At 36.9% G+C, this 23,773-nt stretch overlaps 1 protein-coding gene across 2 annotated transcripts in view; it reads left to right on the top strand.

The window, feature by feature from the left end:
- SHANK2 (SH3 and multiple ankyrin repeat domains 2) overlaps positions 1 to 23,773 on the top strand; it is a 351,046-nt gene that overhangs the window by 282,660 nt on the left and 44,613 nt on the right. For both annotated transcript variants that reach the window (XM_072038992.1, XM_072038993.1), the window contains exon 19: positions 22,164 to 22,299. In XM_072038992.1, the coding sequence (XP_071895093.1) occupies positions 22,164 to 22,299 (136 nt within the window). The remainder of the gene's footprint in view (positions 1 to 22,163; positions 22,300 to 23,773) is intronic.

Raw genomic sequence — 23,773 nt, 5'->3', positions numbered from 1 at the left:
CTGAGTCACATACCCCGTAACACTCCTAACTTTCTGGAAGAAAAACGTTTGTAGCTTTACCAACAAACACTTTTCAGTGATAGAAATCAAACTATGAAGAACCTTTCCATGTGACCCTTCTGTTAATCTAGTTGAACTTTGCTCTGTGTAGCAAAGATAGCAGAATGGACTGTATACACACTAAATGGCTGAGAATTTTGTTCGTATTTGACAGAGGCCTGAGTTGCATAGATCCTCAGAAATCAGGGTTTGGGGAATAACTGAATTAATGAACCCCTTACGCATCCATCTGGAATATTCTATGTGAAACATATGGTGTGCTGGAAGAGACGTGGGAAGGTAGAGACAGGAAGACAATCTTTACTTTCCGCCATATAAGTTTATTCCTACCAGTAGACCTACAGACATCTCTATCAGTAGACCTGTGAGTTGTCTACCGAAATAAAGCCATTCTGCTTCAAGTTTAAATAGTGAGAAAGTTTCTAACACTTAGTTCGTTAACCTAGTTCTTCAAATTAGTACATTCACTAAGAAGAATAATTCAATTCAGTACCCAATATGACTACTTAGGGCAGATATCTTTCTTCTTGGCTGTCAGTGGGGAGGAGGTTCTGGAAATTTAGATAAGAAACTGTTGTTGGATCCTTTAGTTTTGTAAGGTTTCTCCTTTCTCTTCTTCTTACTGTAATCTACTGAAATATTTTGTTTTTGCTTTGTGAGAAAAAAATATGCTAAGTCATCTCCTAATTCACTGAGTGGATTGCTATTTTGGAAGGAACTTCTATAACACAGTATGTTAAAACCAACGAAAAAGAATTTGACAACCCTGCTAAATCTTAACATTTCTATGAAATGAGAGATTCATGCAAGGATAAAAATCAAGCTTCGCAGCTATGTGGGATACACAGATCTTCCACTGCTAAAACGTGTACTGTCCCTTCCAGCACTACATGGTCAGAAATCTGAGATTTACATCTGTATGAAAAAAGACATGCTGCATGTGAAAAATATGCCTGATACTCCTTAGATTGTATTTATTTCTTGTGTAACGCAATTAGTGTGGGTGGGAATGTATTCCAAGATTTCATATAGGTCTAATATTTTATATATACATTTAGTTTATTTGTTTTGGAAGGCTAGGAAGAAACTGCTCTTGCTGCCAAGACAATTCATTTTCTAGTCTCAATACCACTCTTTGCTAGAAAAAAAAATCAGAAGTGCACAAGAAACAATACTACATTGTTTTAGTGTCTCTGATAAAACAGAAATGGCATATGCTCATTACAGAGACTATGAGAGCCTTGAAAGAATCTGTTGTTGCTTCATTTCTCCACGTATGGCTACATAATTAAAGCATATTCACAGCGGAAATTAAAAGCTAAATGGAGTATTTAAATATTAGAGAAAGCCATTGACAGTACTTCTCTAATAACAGCTGGTCTTGGTTGTTGGTTTTGAAGGACAAAATTCAGTGACCTGACAGCAGCCCTGTTTGAGGTTTGCAATGAAAGATCAGTTGTGTTGAACCTGCAGGGCATTTTCTTGTTTTTCTATACACACACACACACACGGGTCTATCCCCTTGAATAACTATAAAATGTGGATTAAAAATATACTATCATTCTGCTTGTTTGAATAAAATAAATGATTCAGTGGCAGGTGCTAACTAGGATAAGCCCTCACTGTCCAGAAGGCTGATCAATCCCAGAAAAAGAGATTCCTGATCAGAAAATGGAAAGACTCTCTCGAGGATAAGCAGAAGCATATAAATTGTTTAAATATATATAATAATTGTTTATACATATATATATATAGTATTATATATTATTTATATATATGTAATTTATATTATATATATATATATATATATATATATATATATAATTGTTTAGCTGTTGTACAAATTCCTATGGCAGTGGAACAGTAAATGTATTGCTGTTGTGGAGAGGATGGAAACCTTAAAAGCATCTGAAAACTATCTGTTTAAATCCAGAGAAACATAAATCCCATTCAACTGTCTAATGTACATCCAAGCAGGAAGTGCATGTCTGTTGGGATAAGCATTGTTAGTTTTTCATAGTCCAGTCATAACACAGGGAGGTTTTCCTTTTACTTTATTTCTTAAGTTTTGCTGTGCTATGAAAAGTTTTATCCTTAGTGTTACCTGTGCAGTATCTTGCACTCTGCATATATTTAAAATCTGAATTTGGTCTATAAAAAACATTGAAGATGGTAATACTCATTCATGTCAGGTGAGACATGAAAGATGTATGATGGTTTAATAGTTTTCTCAAAGTGTTGAAATATAATTCATGTGTTCATTATGGGATGGACATGTCAGAAATCATAGGATGGTTTGGGTTGGAAGGGACCCCTAAAGATCTTTCACTAGATCATGTTGCTCAGAACACTGTCCAGCCTGAAGCAGAGGCTCAAATATCCTGTCTGTATAGAACAGTTCACAGGCATGATTTATGTTTTAGGAATAGGTGCTATTCCTGTTTTCTAGGTTAGTATTGCAGTCAGAAATTTAGCTTCCTTCTGGTATCACTCACTGCCATGTAGGATTAATGGCTGGTATAAATGTTTCAGCGGTAGCACATTTTTTAAATTGCTGTGCCCCACTGTCTAGTGTGATTTATCAGTTTTGATATAAACATGAAAACAAATCACTAAGGTAAAAACAGCTGAGGTAAAATTCAACTATGAGTACTGTGGTCCATACTACTATATTAGTAATAGAATAGTTTCAAGTGGGGAAGACTCTGTGAAGATGTAGCAGCTATTATTAGTAAGACTGACTCTAAACCAGTGTTTATTTTAGTCTTGTATGACTCATCCTTGTTCTTACATAAAAGACAAGACAAAGTGCAGTTCACTGACTTTGGACACTATCAAAATACTGGCAAAACCTCAAAGTGTATGCTTTCTCTGAGATAAGTAATTTTGTCTGTCTTTTTAATCTGTATTGTGCTGCATGACAAAGGAAAAGAAAACAAGCAACCACGGTTTATCGTTTCTATAACTAAGACATATCTAGGAAGCTTTTTGCTAATAGAGCCTCTATACTAAAGCAGTTCTGAAACTATAATGTTCAGTGAGGTTTTTGGCATTTGCTGCTTTTTCCTAGCTGTCATCATACTGTATTAAATCATAGCTTTGGGCCAAGTTAGATCTTCTACAAGCTTCCAGACGGGCTACAGTTATGTCAAACAAAATTCTTCATCTCTCCTTGATAAATTATGTGATAACCCTGGGGTGAGACCAAAAAAAAAAAAAGAAATCCAGTTACCAGTTAAACGTAGTTTGTAGTTAAGTTAGGGTATTCTTTATTAACCTGAGAGTGAGCGGTGGGAATTCTAGGTTGTGAGGCAGCTCAGAGACACTTCACTAACAAGCAGTTTAGTGCTCTAAATGAAATGTTGCCCATGTAGCTTTTAAGCAGGTGGTATTTGTTTAAAAAAGCATGAAGAGGAAAAAAGTTAAAGTAGCACATTGGGCACAATTGCTTTAAGCCAAAATTATTGTAACTGTTTGAATAAAAACAAAAAGTAAAGACAGGAGCAAAGAAAGTAATCGATAAGCCCTCATTTCTCAGTTGGTAATTGTGATTTCCTGGTGGAAAGAGTTAATAGAACTTTGCTAATGTTTTAGTTAGAGCTGTGATGAATACAGTATTCAAGACTAAAAATAAAAAATAAAAAAATCAAATTATACAACTGAGTATCCTGCTAAGAAGGCAAAGTAAGAGGTAAAATAGTAAAATATATGACTTTTCACCATTCTGTCTTTAAAAGTGAAAGATTGCTTCATCTTTTCCAGATGGAGGAAACTAACCTTCATTTTTATCACAACCTGCAATCTATCCTTCCTCTCTATTTTTGGCTTTTAAAAAATTTCCATTTCACCTTCTTGTTTGGGTATACATCTTTCTGGCTCAAGACAACAGATCCTGTCCTACTTACTCATCAGTTATGCTTTGTAGCTAGTGGCTTAATTCCTCAATGTTATAAGAAACTTTGTCCATGATCAGATGAGAGACTTTGATCCTAATTCTTACTTCACTCCAGATTCCTTAATTGATTAGTTGAATTGATAGCAATATTCCTGCTTGGTAAGAAGAATCTAGAATGCATAAAGTCCCTCATTAGAGTGCAGAGAACTGAGCCATCTTCAATGATGATAGACTCTGATGGCACCAGAATAAGGCTTTAATGAAATACTCTCACAGGTCAGAATTCATGAAGACTCACTCAGGTGTGTTGCTGGATAGGAATACATTTCCCTGACACAGCAGGAGTCACATCACCAAAACGGTAAAGTTTTAGGTGATTGATTTGCAACTAATGACATTATAATTATACTGTCATGATGGAAAACCTGAAGTTATAAATAATCAGGGAAAAAAATATATCCTACTCTTAGGTCTCTTTCAGGTTCTGAAAGAGAAAAGTTTCTCAATCGCTAAGCAGCTAACCCCAAGGTCCTCCCTATTTAGGAGATACTATCAGCTTAATCTTTTTGCCAATAAGTAATGATATGGTTCTAATCTTGGCTCAGTTTCAAAAGTTCCAACATATTTGCTTTATTTTGTTTGCAACAAGTACATATATTTGTCTGCATACGAAGACAAATGATAGATACAAAAAGTATTGAGGAGTCAAGGTCAAGACACTTCAGAGTATTGGTACTATACATATTTTCCTTGAAATCTAGAAAAAATCTGGTCACAGCATGATGGGGTTAACCCTACTTCCTCTCTCTGCAAGATCAGAACTCAGAGCAGGTAAGCAGTGAAATTTCTCCAGTCAGGTAATCACATTTATCTGTATCTGTCAGCTGCTGAGGGATAACTACTGAATGCCTTATTTAATTAATTCCTTATGTTCTGAGAATACTCCAGTCATTAGTGTACAAGATCATATTGATTCTGATTAAATTTTGGAAATGATAGCGCCTTCAACAGCAACCTCCATATGTCATCCCTGACCATGGTCCCAATACATTTAATGTTAATGGTGTGGGCACACACATTAACATTGTGCATAGCCTGTGGTAGAGAGAGCCGTGAATTGGCATTGAAGGTACTACCTCTGAAACCAGAAGTGACAAATGTGTGTTGTTGCAGTGCTAATTAGCCTGAGGGCAGCACCATGTTGGTATGGCTGCATTTCTTCCAGGATTCGAGCTCATGTCTCTGCATGGTGTCATGCTGCATCATTTAGGCATGCCAGATTGCTCAGTGCTAGCTAGCTAGCTCAGGTGCTTCTGATGCAGTACTGTGTCAGCCACCTTGAGAGTCATTCTCTCTGTGTCCTAGACATGTCCTCAAACTACGTTATAAGAAGGTAAAAGATGAAGGGCACACAGAAGAAAATGGAGATGAAAAGGAGAACAATAGCAGCATTCAGTGTGAGTAGAACTGGACATGGCAGGATGAATGGAAGCATCAGTCCATTAAACAGGGTTTCCAAATAGAGTGGCATCAAGCCTATAGGTATAGCACAGGGATTCAGGAAATCCTAAATATTTGCCCTGACCTTTACATACAAAACCTGTGAATTTTCCAACTTAAATTTTCCAGATTTGGATAAACTCAATTTCTGAATTAAATAATGAAATTTAGTCTTTTGGGGAGCATAAAAATTTCAACTTTTTATTTCTGAGCAAGAACACCAGGAAAGAAATGCCAAGTAAACATGAGCAAAATTGCCTTAAAACTTTCTGTTGAGACAATGTTAAAATTGGAGTATGTTGTTAACAAGACTGAATTATTTTCCCAGTCCGTTGTCCTTTTTTGTTATTTTTGTGATATACTATCCTGTTGTACCAAGATTAGCCATTTGATGGAGTAAGTAAAGGCTGTATCAGATTGTAGCTGCTCTTTCTCACTTAGAAAACATTAAGGACTAATTAGTGGCATATTTTGCAAGCTTTATTTATTTATTCTTAATTTGCTGCCTCTGAACACCACAGTTTTCACTGTCCCCATGCCTATTAGCTGAGTTGTTTCTGGTACATTCATATATTGTCAAATGCACACCTACATTTTTCTCTATTTCTATGGACAAAATTGAGCTTCTTTGCTAAGAAATGTGTTCTTATTGATAAAGATACATTATGTATGTGTGTGAAGGGAACTATACATTCTTAGCAAATCATCACTTAACTATTTCAGACTACATATATTTAGAATGTCTAAAAATATCTTTAATTTCAGAAGCTCTCAGGAGCTTTGGTTATGGATCAGGATTTTCCTGTATCCTGCAGGAAGACACTATGAAGACTGACAAACATGTAGTAATGAAAACACTGGCAGAAAGTATTCTGCCTCAGATTTGGCTAATCACATCAGTGCTGCCTGTGCTGGATTTGGGGTGCAGGTTAGTACAAGAGAGTAACGCACATTAAGGCTACTTTTTACAGCAAGTTTCCTAGAACTAAGCCTTTCCTGTTAATATGGTCAAACCTCAGGATCTTAATCAGGTCTTTCATGTCTGCCTTCCTTGTAGCTTAAATGAAAAACCTGGAAATCAATAAAAAGAGTATTAAGATACTCTGCAATTGTACCACTAGCATTACCAGAATGACTTGTCAATGTCAGTAACTGGGACAAAACTGATTTAGGTCAAGCTATTTGGAGAGAAATATGTTGTTATGCTGCTGTAATAGGGGCAATTTAAGCAGAGAGCTAAGAGGCTGCAATAAAAAAAGATGGTGTGCAAGGAGAATCAATTGCTACCTTAAAGTCATATAGAAGTCACACATCTGACTTGTGTGTGTACCTGTCTCTCACAGTTCTGTTTACATGTGAGTGTATCACACTGCAAAGCCATGTGAGCAACATGTCATTAAATAAATTATTATTGCTAGCTATGAAATGAAACCAGTAACTACTAGAGTGATTACTTGATGTATGCTTGGCAAAAAGCAAAGTTCTTTTTCCCAGATACCACTCTAGCATGTAAAATTCACATGAGCTAGTAGATTAAAGCATTATAAAGCTTTCTGGTGTGGCTGGCTGCTGGCATGGAACAATGCACTATCATACAGTTAGAATTAGCCTCCAAAGCAAGGCAGCCTCATTGTCCATCCTGCTCCTTGGAAATGATCCTTGGCCCATGCTGATTCCCAAATCCCTCAGGGGGTCTGGCTGGGAGTGCCCTTGCTGGTGCTGGCCAAGCAGGATTTAGCAGCCCAGCAGGGAGTTCAGCACTCAGGAAGGTGGTCGGGTTGTGGTGCGTAACCTGCCATCTGTATTGCTGTCAGGAGTAAGCACTCGTCTGGCCCTTCCCTGTTGGTGATGATTTAGGATTAAGCTTTGGCACATCAAGTGTTCACAGGAATCATCCCAACATCTTGCATACAGTTATGCCTCCTTTGGAGTGGGATGCAGCTTGCTGAGTACTTAAGGAGTCTGAGCTCCTGAGTCTCACTGAAGGTGTCCAGCTCACTTTCAAGAGTAGTATACAAATCACCTAGGCATCAAGCTTTTAATGACTATAACTTTGTGAGAAACAAAATACTTCTGTCTTTATTGATTCCACAATGCCTTTAAGTTCTAAACCTTTGCATAAGAACTTGGTTGACATTTAAAGTCTATTTGACAATACTTAATTACAAAGCAATTGAACTGAGATCGTAAGAGGATTACATAATATTTGGTGTTTAAACGCAAGCTTCCCGTCCTTACCTCTGGAAGTACTAAGCAATTCTGCCCTTCAGAGTAAGGCAGTAGCATCCGTTTCTGTTCTTCCTTTGCTGTACGTACTTTCTAAGCTTCTTTTCTGATCTGTCTTTGTTTGTTTTTAGATTTAATTCACATTCCAAAAGATTTAATATAGCACCAAGCTTATCTTTATCTTTTGCTATCTGTGAATGTTTTGAGTTTGTTGGGTTTTGTTGTTGTTTGTTTATTTTTAATTTAATGCATGGAAATAAAAGCGGCAGGATAACAAGTCTGCAAAATTACTGCTGCTATGGGTGTGTCTGCTGTTTTCTGATAGAAAAACTGTTGTTATTTTCACTCATGTTTCATTTGTCTCCCTCTCCGCAACGTCTGTGCTGTTCTGTGGCATGCTTATTTCAATGATACGCTTTTTGATGAGTTGCTACATTTTTATACGATCTTACAGCTATTCAGTGTGTTCCTAAAATGTCAGTGCATAACAGCACTGATTCATCCAATACATTGCACAGCCAACTTCTGTTTGTGAAGCAGGCAATTTTGTTGCTAATTTTACTTGTTGAAAGAAAGAGGAGGGCAGGTTTATGTTCCTTTTGGCCACCCAGGAGGAAAAAAGCATTTCTAAAGAAGTGTTTCCAGCTTGTTTTGATACAGAATTTGACCGTGTTGCTGCAGAGCAAATGTTTCCAAAGGACAGGCTGCATCATCTTAACTGCCACTGCAGGCACCCACAGACTTGGAGCAATGCATAAGGCAAAAGCATTGCTCAACTGGTTTTGCCTTTTGCTTGCAAGGATACTGCCTCAGGACTAGCGTTCTGTGTAGGCTAGGTGGAGCTGCTTTAAAGGCCAGAAAATTTCCTCGTGCTCCATGAGTCATCAGATCAGTAAAAATAGATTTTTACTTCTAACTATTTACAAATAAAATCAAATTTAATGAAAGGTTTGATGGCGATTCTTATCCACTATGACAAAATGCTTTGAGGAGTCTGCTGTTGTACTTCTAAGATGGTTGTTCACAAACCAAAATAAATCATTCCTTCTTAACAGAGAAGCTGTTTGCATGATATGGTAAAAATGTCACTCTGCGTGCATAGTGAGTAAATTAGGACTTTGCTGCTTTGAAGTGGTAGCAGAAAGACTCATAATGAATTAACAAAGTTGCTCCTATAAACAAGTTTGTTTTCTTTAAAGAGAACATAAAAGTTGCCTTCTGTTGGTTTTGAGTTTTTGTTCAGTTGATTTTTGTAGCTGTATGTATTTGTACCTAGGAGCTGTGATATATTATAATTATGGAAAGACATTCTGATACTCTTGTACAAAGTAGGATGAGCAGGATTTTTCTTGTTGCCTTTGTGAATACACCTAGTGAATTCTGTCAATCCTATGCAAAAGTAGACTGTCCATTACTGTTTTTTATAATATGTTCTGCTTCCTAATCAAATCTGTTAGTTTTTCACCACCATCTTTTTTCACCACCACTACCACAGAGCCTTAGTGTCTGATGACTGATTAGGTATATTACGATGAATTAGTTATTTTCTGCTTTTCAAGGCTGTTGAACAGAAGCACAGGCTTAAAAGTAACAAAGTGAGTCTTGGACAGAATTGGGGTTGTAGTGCAATTTTGATGCAGACCCCCATTCCTGCATTAAGTAATCTCATACATTCATTCCTATGGAATAAACTTTTACTTATGGAATAAACTTTTGCACTGGAAAATCCAAACTGAACAAAGGTACAGATATTGTACTTTTTATATATATACACACAGATAAGGCCATGAACCTAGACTTTTCAGTACAAGTATTTGTAAATCTAAATGCCTTTAATTATTATTATTATCCCTAAAAGTTATTAGGGCAGATTAACTTTAGATTTAGTAGTGGGCAGCCTGCTAGAACCATGAGGTTGGTACAAGAAGAGATTGTCTTGACTGCTCTTTCTCCAACTTTTTTATTTTTTCCCCAAAAATAAAACCCAAGGATTTTATTTATTTTTGTTTGTTTGTTTGTTTATTTTTCTTCCAGACCTGAACCCTGCAAATTACTTGGTTAATTTGCATCAGTTACTAAAGTCTGAATAGTTCAGGCAGTTAGGACTGAGGTCCAGAGGCATAAGCTGTTTACCATTTCTTGACTCAGTATTGCTATTGAAGTCAGTGAGCATTTGGATAAAGGTAATTAAATCAGGACTTTGTTGATCGAAAGGATGCCTTTCTGTAGTGTAGGTCAGCTGCGTGACTTGACTGAGCAAACAACAGTCAAATGATGCAATGGTCTTGGAACAACAAATAGTGCAAAACTCGGGCCTGCCCATGGGCTTGGTGGGTCTGAATTAAAAAGCCTGTCCTTATAGATAGTAACATATTAGTAAGTATTAAAATGCCATGCCATGCTCCTTTCCAACATTAATCACTGAAAACAGATCTCAAGTAAAGTGCACTTGATGAGGCGCTGTCTGTGTATCTTTACTATGAGGCCCTGTCTATGCCTCTAATCAAGCTGGAGCTGCTCCTGTTGTTTCTGGACTCAGTTCTCCTCTTCATGGTCTTTCATAAGGACAGTCAGCATATTCACACCTGAATAAGGAATATTGGCTTACTTGTTTCCTTATTTAAACCTCTTTTCTGTCACTTTTATTTCTTTGCAGCGTGTATCTGTAAAGCACATAGTAATTACAGGTCTCAATCTAAGACATAAATGTTTTACTGTATGTTTGTATAGCAAATGCCATCGTATACATCCTAACTACTTCTTGAGTTTTAACAACATCAGATATGGCCTACAAAAGGACTTCCAAGCAATTCTGACTTTCAGGCAGAGTGCATTGAAAAAATGTGAGAAAGAATTACCTCCGTATGCTGTAAGATCAGGCTTTCCTACATAGAGAGAAATACACGAGCAATACATTTTTTATTCTTCCCAGTGCAGATGCATTTTCTGGAAAGTGACTATATGTGGGAGGAGGAAATATAGATTATCTGCACTTGATGACAACACATTCTGTCAATATATCTGTGTAATCTCTGTAAAGGCTTTAGCTGGAAATCTTTGTAACGTACAGAACCGATCAGTTTACAGTCCATGTATAATGTTTAACTTTAAACTGTGTTGCTTGACTAATGTATGCTTCCCTAATGAAAAGAAATATTAGACTGCATTATTAATACTCATGAAGAGAGCTGTATTTTGATACCTAGTTTAGCATTCTCTGCCTAATGGCCTTTAATGTAGGTATTCAGAGTTTTAAAAATAGAAGCGCTCAGCCTGCTATCTTCTAGCTATTGTAAATACTTATCAAGTGGTTCATTCAGAATTCAGATAAAGATCCATTGTCTTCTCAGTGCTTGCATAATTCCACCATGCTCATGATTTCAAAAAGGATGTATTTTTAGGGTTGAATATTACCTCCTGTTTTTATAAGGTGTTAAGTTGGGAATTGTTTACTTGGGGTCTGAAGCATTTAGTCATTTCGTAGGCAAGAGTGAGGCAGCTGAGTGCTGTTCTCAGGGTGTAACTTCACAGGTGATCAAAGCAGTAATGCTGGCTTCAGCTTCCTCTGATCTTCATTGCTGTCCCCACACGCCCTCTCAGCTGCACAGGTAAAGCTGTTTTGTGAAGCTGCTCAGCAAATAGCTCTAGGAATAAGCCTGGCTTAGAAGCACAGCCTGTCCCAAGTGGATCCTGTTCTTCATAAGGCCCTGCAAAGAGTTGTCCCAAAAGAGCTGAGGGGTGCAACAGGGAGTATGCTAGCACAGCACTGCCACAGGATGCTTGGGCATGGCTTGTCAACTGAACAGACAACCACTCCTCCCTCTGTGCTGGGTGGTCAGATCATAAGGATAATTTGGGAACCCATGCACTGTTAACCATTTCACTTGAATGATCCAGATTAAAATTATAATTTATGTGTTGTTTTTGTTTGTTTGTTTTTTTCCTCTGAAGTCAGGATTTGGGAAGGGCCTCACAAAGCATTAGTGACTCTGCTGATGAGAGCAGCGGGTGGGTGGTCAACTGGAGAATGCAGAGGGGCAAGAGTCTGTTAAACTTACTGTTCCTGCAGAACCACAGCCTGAATGTGCAGCTGAGGCTGTATTTCTTTTCTTTATGTGGAAAAGCAGTTGATCTTGACCTCAAAACAAACCCCAGCAAAGGTGGATGATAATAGATATGTCAGAGAAATGAGGTGAAAGCAGCTTCTGGTTGCAATGGTTAATCAGTTTCAGATTTTCATGCATGATTTCATCTGTGAAAGGCCGATATGCTGGAGATGTATCATTAGTATATGGGTGACCTCTAGTTTGCTATTTTTGGTACTCAGAGGTCAGCTGGCTGTGTATCATAATTTATAAGCTATAATATCAGCTAGAAACAAACTAAAAGTAAGGTATCCGTTTATGAAAGATATTCTGTTGCAATTTAAACTTAATTTTAATTTTACTGAATTCTCAATTAGAACATATTTTCAAAAAGCATGGGAATTTGCACAAATAATACTTATCAGCTTATCTACATGCAGTTTATTTTAAGAAAAACAGAAGCAAATGTAGCAGAAAGTGGACAAACTATCAGCTAGTAATGAAATTCAGGTATACAAAATACATTCTGAAAATAATAAATACATGCTGAAAAGACCAGAAGAATAACAAATAAATAGAGTACCAACAAAGCTATGTCAAGGGGTCAGTACTTGCCAAATCCAATTTCTGTGGTTAAGTTAGGCCACCATCATTGTAACAATCACTGTGAGCCAGATGGTTGAAATACTTGGCTTTGGCATGCTCCTGAGTTGTCAGGTCAGTGGGGAAGGAAGAGGGGAAACTTTAATAAAAAAAGAAGGTGACATTTTAAATTGTGCCCAGACTCTATTTCTAGCTATGGACCTCTAAATCCTGTTTCCAGGTGCAAGCCTCCTGTCTGATAAGACGAGGGGGAATGGGCTAAAGTTACGCCAGGGGAGTTTTAGGTTAGATGTTAGGAAGAATTTCTTTACTGAAAGGGTTGTGAGGCACTGGAACGGGCTGCCCAGGGAGGTGGTGGAGTCACCATCCCTGGAAGTCTTCAAAAGACGTTTAGATGTAGAGCTTAGGGATATGGTTTAGTGGGGACTGTTAGTGTTAGGTCAGAGGTTGGACTCGATGATCTTGAGGTCTCTTCCAACCTAGAAATTCTGTGATTCTGTGATAACCATTCTGGGTGTGAGGAAATTGAGAAGTGGTCAGAGACCTGTCCAGACAAAGACTGGACTTCTTTTGTTCATCTTGGACATTCCCAGGCCCTTAAATACTCAATGAATATAAGCCACATTCTTTTAAATAGGTTAAAATATATAGTATAGATCACAATCTCATACTGCCCTGTATCAGTATATAGCTGTTAGGTGTATTATTATTATGAAGATTCCTCAGCAATTGAAACCTTTTCAGGTTTGTGTAGGAGAGTGCCAAAGAGATGTGCAGAATTCACTTGATTTTTTCCTAAGAGTAGTTATCACATGAAAAACTGCTACCTCTCACACCTGAAAGACATTGGACAAATTCATCCTATGTGTAATTTAATTGATTGCAGTACACTGCAGTTCAATCAGCTGCAATAAAGTTAATTGAACCTCTCCTAAGAAATGTGACTTAAGCCAAATGATTCAAAATAGTAACAGGTACTGATTAATGGAGACAATTATTTTTAATAGGACTGGGTCCAAGTAATTGAGCAATGCTTAAATGTTCTGTATAATGTAGTCTCATGAGGACAGTAGCTACTTACTTTCAACAGCTTTTGGTTCAAATATAGGTACTAAAAATGCAAAAATTTAGATTAAAATACTAGTTTTATGTGGCTCCATCTGTCAAACCATGGTACTGGTAAGAGAAACAGTACCCTTCAACTCTTCTGCTTTTCTTATATTCATTTAGCTCTGACACCAAACATAGCCACTGAGTTATGCACAGAAACAATACTGTTGCTTTCTGTTTCTTGGCAATGTTTTTAATGGGACAAAATAAGATGCTCTTGAGTTTTTCTGCTAAGGCTGGATCATTAACGAAGTAAGCTGGGGATAAGAGAAGTTCTATTAAAATACTCAGCTGTGTTTCCTTGTTATGCTGTATTTGTTTGTATATATAAGTACATGGTCACAAGCAAAATTATCAACTCTTCTCAAAAAAGGTCATTGTTAAAATTCTTGTTCAGCCAAGACAGGAAATTTCTTCCACTTGGTCTGCTTGCAGAATGCATGGAGAGTAGAGGGTTAATGGTTATTTAGGTTACTAGCAGTCCAAATAGGAGCAGGAAAAAAAAGTAAATATAAACTAGTCACATGTGGACCTAGGATGAGATCAGATGGCAGAGGTTTGGGGCCTAACAGGGGCAAGAAATTTGAGTAATTCCAAGATGGAGCTTGGTTAAATGTTAAGAAATAAATTTTGTGATGCTGTTACTATGACAACAAAGGAGTCTGGAGTTTAGGATCTGAGATGCGTCCTCATTCCCATGCTTCTAGCAGAAATAGATGTTCCCAAGCACAGCTGAAGATTTGCAGAACTGGTACTATGCTAGGGTATGGTGAAGCGCAGGCTCAAGCTTTCCTCAGCAGCATGGCTTAGCAATCTCTAGGCAGAGCCCAGATTCCTGTGGCAGTTCAGGAGACAACACTTTTACCTGCTGCTCAGCCTATTGCAAGAAGGGTCTGGTGCCTGGCTGGAGCAGTCCTGAGGTGGACTGTGCAGGTGGACTGTGCTTCAGTCTGCTCCCCTTGCAGCAGGTGGGCACTGGCTGGCTGGACGCCTTCCCTTGCCATGAGAGCTGGAGTAATAAAGTAATATTTCCCCGCTTGCATCCTAAGGGTGTGGTGACAGGAAGAAGTATAAAACCTCAAGACCTATCTCCACAGGGTGTTTTCATTCAGACATTTTACATCTTGTTTGTTTACCACGGTATTTGAGCTTATGTGAAGAAACTTCTACTGTGGTATTGCTACTAGCAGTTCTGATGCTTTTCCTGTAATGTATATGTACTTCTTTTTCTGCAAGGCTGTACTTCTCTGTGGTATGTTTTCTTTTGAGCAAAACCCATAGACTCACAGAATTGTTGGGGCTGGAAGTCACCTCTGGAGGTCACCTGGCCCAATTCTCTGCTCAAAGCAGGTTCGACTACGGCAGGTTGCCCAGGACCATGCCCAGCTGGGCTTTGAGTACATCCAAGGATGGAAACTACACAGCCTTTCTGAGTAACCTGTTGCCCTATTCAACCACACTTGCATTAAAAAACATTTTTTTCTTATGTTTCACTGGACTTTCCTGTATTTCAGTTTGGGCCCATTGCTCTTGTCCTATTACGGGATATGACTAAGAACCTGGCTGTCGTCTTTACACCCTCCCTTGCTTTACAGCCATCAGTCCAGGGAAATGTATAAGCAAGTGGGTTGTTATTAAAAATCTACTTATGCAGAATTTCAGCTATATTTCCACAAGCTTGTATTCTTGGCTCTGTAAAGGTGTTGTTGTTAGTGTCTTTTATGAGGCACTAAAAAAGGGTGCATAAAATCTCTGAAACATCTTTTGCACTAAATTAGATTAGAGAGGATATGATCAAAACCTGGTAACAATCAAAGAAGTCTGCGTTGGAGCTCAGAATGTCAGATAATGTCCTTTTTGTATTAGGCATTTCTTAAGGATATTCCAGAGACTGTTCCACACCAGTTTCAGGACTAGTTCAAATAAATTGACATGAACCTTTTTGACTTGCCTCTTCATTTGGGTCTCCAAATTTTACCAGCAAATTTATCCAGTCATTCCTTTCCTGTAATACTCAGGGAAAAATATGCTGCCTACAGAAATTGTTAAAATTTGCTTTGTGCAGAAGCCTTTCAACATGGACAGTCTGAGTGCTTTTCATGTACTTTGGTGATGATGCAAGATTACAGTACAGAAAACAGAAGTAAGCAGTGTTTACAGTATTAACCATTCAGCACAAATTTATAGTTTTCAGCCTGAAGCAAATAGACTTTTTTTGACACTGAATACACTTGTAGAGTGCAAATTCAGGACATGGTCTGAGTTTGGGCTAAATACTGCTTTAGCCAATCACAAAGAGATTAAGACCAGCACAGCCACAAGCACCAAGAGCAGTTGCTGGCTTTCAGTAAATAAAACAGCCTTGTAACTGACTCCTAGGTTAGCACTGCAGATATAAATAACAAATGAATAATTTCCCAAAGACTGTCTAGGTCACTGTGTCTTTGTTCCACATTTTGGTCTACAGAACAAGAATATTTCACAGATGGTAAATTCATGCTGGTTTGTGACATGCTCAGCAGACAGTGTCATGTGCACAACAGTGCACATGCAAAAGTATCATTTAAGCCTACTGAATTACCTGTCTGTTGTTTATTTTGCTGGTACCAATTGTAATGGGCTTACCATGTCTTAAATATTTACAGAAGTGGTGGATTTTTAAAGATTGCATGGACTGGGGTATGTAGCTATGTATAACAGGGAGGATTGTTTGTTGTTTCTTTGTTTTTGTGTGTTTTGTTTTGTTCAGTTTTCCAAGTAGTTCAGTGGATGGGAAGAGCTTCTGAGAAGTTTATTTTGACAGAATGTGCATCTGCAACTGCAGGGTGAATTTATTCACCATTGCACCTGTGCAGCGGTCATTGTGAATGAAATGACAAGGTTTTGTCTCTTCACTTACTGGTGGAAATGACTGACTATATTTTCCACTGAGACAATGTTTTGATAATGGAAAAATTAGGATGCTACATGAGGTATTGAAGAAATTAGGATTTTTTTATTATTATTAATAGAACAGAATCTGTAAAGGTCTCTTTCTCTGGTAGAGTTTTTTTCTTTTGCACCTTCCTACGGGAAGGCTGCGCTGGTGAATATGTTTCAGCTCATACATCTGCTATCCTACCATGTGCAGGTTATTTTGTTTTATTTTATTTTAATTTATCTTATTTTATTTATTTTCCAACCCTTTTCAAGGTTATGCATTTCAGAAAAAATGCTTTTATGCAGCTTGTACCAATATCCATAAAATCTACCCCAGCATCTCCTGGACATCCATGAACCATCCAGTGTTCTGTTCCAAAAAATCCATATTTTTAAATAACAGTATTCTACTTTCCTGCCCTAAATTTGCTCATATAAGTACACTAGATACATGTATTTACATAGCAAAGAGTCTGTTTACAATCAAATATTGGCCAAAAAAGGGAGCAGACACCCAACAGTAGCTCTTGTGTGGAGTGAGTACTCTAAAGAATAATATGGTGTTTCATTTTCTTTAAAACATGGAAGTGAACACTTTGGGAGGTACACGCCCGTGTGTGTGAAAGGTTAATCTTAAGAAAAATCCTGAACAGATTTCAGGGTAATTCTTTCTCTAATCTTGCTGCTTCTAAAGTAAATACAGCCTGCCCTGTGGGCAGTATAGTGATCAGTCAGAAACGTGTGAATGCAATTATATTTGAAACAAGTAGTTTACAATTTTCTATACCTCTTACCAGTTTCTGTCTGGCTACACTGACTTGCATGCACCTGTAGTGCTCTCTCTTACTGTTTCATATGTAAGCTCTTTGTTTTCTTTGAGATCACCTAGAAAGTCTTTGTAAAGATGGACCAGGAGAGAAGATCCCTGTTTCCTCTCCTTTGTGCTGAGAGCAGTCGTCTCCCTTTAACTCCTGATTCTGTCTTTCTCCTTTGCTTCTGGCTTCATGCCATCAGTTCTGGTGCCCTTTTCAGCTTCAGTACATCTCTTGAAGTCACCCGTCAAATGACTTCCATTCAGACTCACTGTAAACCAATTTCTAGCATATCTTCATCCTTTTCAAAACTTCTCCCATTTCATGAACTATTGTCATTCCTAGTCCTGTGTGCTTCTGTCCGATGTTATCAGGATTATAAGATTGCCTCAACAGGAACATCTTTTTCTTTGTAAGGTTCAGAACAAATTTACTGATGTCATGGGTGTTCATATATTATCTTTTCTGTGGAGGGTTCTTTCATGTAGGGAATATTTCACACAGGAAAAAAATTGATTACCAGATTGATATTTTTGCACTCGGAGACAACTTCATTATATATAATTAAATAAAATTTTATGATTCTTACTGTTTTTTGTGTGTTTATGTGTTAGATGTTGCTATGTATAGATGCTCCGTAAGGTCAGGTCGGAGTGGCAGACCTGGATATTAAACATACTGAGATTTGTGATGGTCGGTGGTCTTTGTCCCTGTTTTACTCCACGTTTTTGAATTATCAAATGAGAGAAAACCCAAGCTCGGGAGAGAACTCTTCATTGGTGGTGTTCCAAGCTCTTCATGCAAGAGGAACATCATTGTTGATCCAAGTCTCTGTTTTGGAGCTTTAAGCAAGTGTGAGCCCCAGCTGTGAAGCACTTTGAATGCAAGCCCCAGAGCACTGCACTGTTGTGGGTTCTTCAAGAGGGTGCTGGAGGGAAAAGAAACCTGTCTGCTGTGGTGGCAGTAGTGGGGATTAGAGAGAAGACACAGCACACTGCTTTTAATCTTGGAGAACCGAATGTCTCACGTTCAAGTATATTGCATTACTATAGAAACCCATGAAATGACAAGTATGTGAATAACTGGTTCTACCATCCAGTGGAAAGGAATGAAATCCCATAACTATGTGGAAGTGATGGCAAGTGTTATTTTCTGTCTTGTATGAAAATGTAGTGCCTGAAATGTATCCAGAAGTACCTGGATTAGCCATCTTTGTGTACCTCCAATTACAGCCACAAGCTGGTCCACCCATATCTTCTCAAATACTGATCACCACCATGAGCATCACTTTGCTTGCATTTCATCTGTGTTAACCATTGTAAGCTGTCAGCTAACTAGTAGTGGTGCATCACTTGGGGCAAAGGCTAGGTGGAAATCTCTCTCACCTGCTATTGCTGCCTGTTCAGCTTCATCTAATCTTTCTCACTGAGTGGTTCACACAAGGTTAAGTTACATGGGGCATCTGGAAACAGTGTTATAATTCGTGTGGCTAATAGTATTTCAGTACATTGAAATACAATGTACTCCACACAACTAGGAAATTATTTTGCCTGGAAAAAAATATCTGCTATGATTTTTTATCATTTGTGTCTCCAGCTTGCTCTGAAGTCATAATTTTCCCATCCTGTAGCACTGTACTTGCCTTTAAAACTGATGTATATTGATTATACAAGGTGGAAAAGGTACTGAGGCATAGAAGTAAAAAATCATGATATTCATAGAAGTGTTCTTTTTTTTTTTTTTAACCATGCAAGAATATTTCATAAATATCCCGTGGGGGGGCAGTTCAGCTTGAGAGTTTCTTGGGCTTCTGGTTTAGGTTATTTTTTAAAGACATAACATTTATGAGGTCATATTATTTCATTAATTGTTTCTCAAATTCTCTCAAATTGCTCAAATTAACTTCCAGCCTACTGACCAGTTTTAACCATATGACAACAGAGTGTGAATTTCAAGAATATTATGTCCTGAGGCCTCCTTTACGAAGGATGGGGAAAAGATAGTTCTGTGGGGGAAAAAAAAAGAAAAAAAAAAAAAGCTTTGCAGAAGAGGTGAAGGAAAATAATAACTTTAGGTTTGGCAATGAAAAATCACAGAGAATATACTGAAAGATTGGGTTGAAGAAGAGGGAGAAATAGAAATCTGTGCCAGCAAACTAACTTTGCTAGTTTGTTTTTGAAATATTCTTCTAAACACTTTGACACCAGAAGCAAAAATATTTTTTGTTATATTTCAAAGACTGTGATCACATTGAATAGCAAATACACATGCTATTATTAACTGAATTGGCACAGGTGAAATAGATACCTAAGTATTTTCTTGACTATAAAAATTTACTTTCCTCAGCTTGTTTACAAAACGTAGATGAGACACAGTAGTCATCTTTCCACTTCCAAAGCTTGAAGGGGAAGCAGAGAGACAGTATCATCATATTATTCATACCTGAAAAAGTTTTGCTGAGTAACATCAGACTGAAACTATCAAACAATCATGCAAGAACTCTGGTGTGGTACGATTTAATGTCCATTTCTACAGCCATTTAGCTTATATATAGAATACTGAGGAGGGTTAAGAGAAATAGAGAATCTGTGGCTGAAATCCTAGCTCTTTAAAAGTTTTTCACAATCCTGATTTTATCATATTTTTTTTTAATCATGCTATAGTTTTACCCACTGAAGTGCTAAACATGGTGAAGATGTATTGTTCTGCTGATTTCATAGTTCTTTTCTTAACAAATACTTCTGTAAACTCTGAGTTAAGCAATCTTTAGATCTCCTATCAATATTTTATTTTTGTAATAGAAATCTTTTTGGTACCAGCTTTTGTAACTGTGCATTTTAAATAAAACTGTTATAAACAGTCGTTTAGAGGTTCTGTTTCTGATATAGTTTTTAAAAATGCCATATATATTTGCTCTTGCTCTAAATGTTAAATATCATTGCACATAATGATGCGAACAGATGGTATGCTGCATAAGCTGTTTATCATTTTACACATTTATCACTTTACATTAGTGAAGTGTACATGTTTAATTATTTTTTTTTTTAACTTTTGTTTTATTTGGAGGTCTATTTATTTTTTGGCATCATTAGAGGATATATTCTAATCCTTACAGACTTTTGTCCTTAAATTTTAACTCCAGCAAAAATAGAGTTGATGCAAACTCTAGTTTTGAATTACATAAACTTTTTTTTTTCCTGTGGAAAAGGATTACCTGGTTGAGGTTTTAATACTGGAAGGTCTTTCAGAAGCAAGTGGATAACTCTGTTTGCTAAAATGCATTAGACAAATTAAATGCAGATGCCATTGGTCTGGCTAAATACATGTAGATACCGTATCTTGGCATTAAGTAGCAAATGCTAAGAAGGTGTAAAATACAACAAAACATCAACAGTCCTATTCACATCAATACTTATTTATATCCTCCATCTGCAGAATAAGAGAACTTCATACTTGCCTGCTCAGCAGGTCTGGATGCTCAGCATGTGCTGCACCTATGTCATTTTATATGAAACTTAAAACAAAAAAATCTCAAAAGGCATTTCAGGCTTACAGACATAGTACACGAGTAGTGCTTTGAGACTTTTGACTGCAGCATTGTTTTGAAAATATGGTTTGCCAAGACATTATTTTGTCATAATGCTTCTTGTCTAATCTAAACACTGAAAAAGTCAAGATTTTCATGTATGAAAAATATATATATATATATGATTTCTAGTTGGAAAGGGTCTTCTTTCGCTTGTTGTTCTGCTAAATGGCAACAACCCTTAATGAGAGATTTTGCTTTAAACTGTAAATTCTTTTGAGTGTGAGATGCCCAGCCTGTCAGAATAAATAGAGGAGGCTAAAACTGCTTACTTTGAAAATGACTGTTCATTTTGGAAGGCACTGAGTGATCTCAGTGAAATATAACTGAGTCAGTTGAATTTTGGATAAAGATCAAATTCCCAGCATGTATTCTGGCAACATCTCTTCAATGATTCTATTCCTTAATATCATTTATGTTCAAGTAACACATGCAGGATTTCAGTCTTATAATGCTGCTATCATTCAGATTTCAAATAACTCTAAGTGACTCCTTATAGATTGTGTAAACAAATTTTAAATATTACTTTTATGCATGCTTATTTACAGATTTTTACACCTATGCTTTCTTTTACGTCTAAGAAGAAGTATTATAGAGCAGAAATCTTGCTGTAGTAGTAAGAGTTACCTGGAGAGTATATGTTTTAAGGTTGAATGTTGAATGTGGTTTAAAGTTTAATTGGCATGCCCGTAATAGATGGTAAGAGTTTCATATGGTTAACTCATCTTTCTCCAGGAAAATTATTTTGGACTGCTATGGCCCTGTTGCCTTTGCTTCCTAGACATCAGATCCTTCCAGAAAGTCACAGAAGGAAAACACTGGAAAATGAGAACAAAAGTGCATCAAATAAAAGAATGCCTCTTGAATCTGAGAGTTCATTTCAGGAGTGAAAATCTCATTTCTTGGATGATCTAAAGGGAAAAACTTCTAAATATATCATTGGTTAAATTAGAGAGAAAAATGCATGTAAAACATTTGTGCATAATGCCATGGTAAATAATGACTATTATTTAAGAAAATATTTTAGTGTGTGAAATGCAGAGTTGTAGCACACTAAATAGTTGCAAATAAAATATGGAAAGGAAAAGGTTTGTTTAAACTCTTTGTGTTTTTTGTGTTTTGTTTTGGTTTGGTTTTTATTTTTGTTGATTTGTTTAACTGGTAATTATAGGCAAATTAGTTTCATATTTCATGAAGAGTTAGCTTTTCTTCTACTGTTATATTGTCTATATAATTTTTATTTTTATTAAAAGATAGTAATTAGAAATTCTGTATCTTCCTGTTCTTTCTACCTTCTGGGTTTAAAAATTGAAACAGATTTTTTTTTTCAGCATTTTGATCTAAAAGAACATTTTCTGTCTTTGCAGGTTAACAATGAGAATGTAGTGAAAGTTGGCCACAGGCAGGTGGTGAACATGATTCGACAAGGGGGCAATCACCTAGTTCTAAAGGTTGTCACAGTAACCAGGAATCTTGATCCAGATGACACAGCTAGAAAGAAAGGTACATTTTTCTCTTTTCCTAATGGAGTCCTTCCAGTCTTGCTCCATAGAAAACAGGGTAGGAACAAGAAATTCTGAATTATAAATTTCCCTTTTTAAATTTGAAATAGTCTTCTGCTATTTAATTCAGAGTACTTTATATCTGATGACATACACGTTAATACATGACAAGAAGGATAGTGTTCCATTGTCATGCTTGACATGAAATTTCTATCTTTGTGGATCTTTATGCTACGTTGTTTGAAGATGTTGTAGTCAAACTTCTTGATGTGAGTGTCTTGCAGTAATGATGTAGAAAATCCACAAAGATCAGATTTGTATTTATTAATAAATTCAATACATACTTGAGGTTAATTTGAAGTTACTGAGAACTTACAGTTTAGCAAAACATTTTATAAGGGAACTCTATGAGCATAGGAAAAGCAAGTAATATATTTTGACTGAATTTCTGATAGAAAAACTGTACACTACAGTGGTCAAATCATTCTAGGTGAATACAAAGTGGAAGGATAGTTCCAGTCAGGGAGAATCCCCTCCTCCTTCTATAAGTTGAAAACATTCAAGTTCTATTTGTGCCATTTTACAGCTAACAAGAAAGCAGCTGATCCAGGAGAGGTTAGTACAGTATCATGTGCTGCAAAGACTTTGGGAAATAATTGTCTGAGTACAAACAGGGAAAGGTTGTTTTTTTTTTCCCAGTTTAAAAGTCTATTTTTTTCCTATATTAACTTTAATGGAGATTATGGGATAACCTATAAAGTAAGATTGGGCTATGCTCATAAGAATTGCAATGTTCTATACCCTCCACCTAAACCCCACCCACCCCCACTTCACCAAAAAAAAACCAGCAAAATTTCACAAAAAAAAAGTAAGAGAGAGAGGAATAATAAAAAAAAAGACCCCTCCAAAAAAATATTTGACACTATTTCCTTCACCTTAGATGCTCCTGAATCTGCTCAGGTAAAAGCTACTCTGGGAAGTTATTAGGCCCTCATAATTATCATTAATCAGAAAAGATTGCTGCTAGTAACTAGTGTTCAATTCAGCAGCATCACATTTTTGAAGACTCCTGTTCCTCCCACCAGTTTCTTGAATTGTCACTCACAGCCACCTGGCTTTTCAACACAAGAGTAGGCTGGGATCTGGCACCAGAGGGCTCCCTCTTTGTCCAGGAGTAAGACTTTCCTTCTAAGCTGTGAATGTCCTTGACATCTTCTTCTTAAAAACAAAGCAAAACAAACAAACAAAACCACTTATAGCACCTTGGGGGGGAAAAAAAAAAAAAAGTTATAATAAAATAAATCATGTCCAAACACGGTTTACATGAATTTTAGCTTAATAGAATTACCATTAGCACATTCTAAACAAACATTTCACTTCTGCCTTTTGATGTGTCATACTGGCCTTACATAAAACTACTGTTGTATACAACAGAAAGCAAAGAATAAGTTTATTTCTATAAAAACACACCCCAG

This window comes from Anas platyrhynchos, chromosome 5 (genome assembly GCF_047663525.1).
Source record: "Anas platyrhynchos isolate ZD024472 breed Pekin duck chromosome 5, IASCAAS_PekinDuck_T2T, whole genome shotgun sequence".
Taxonomy (NCBI): Eukaryota; Metazoa; Chordata; class Aves; order Anseriformes; family Anatidae; genus Anas; species Anas platyrhynchos.
The sequence above is the reverse complement of the archived record's forward strand: the minus strand, read 5'-3'. Positions and strand labels throughout refer to the sequence as shown.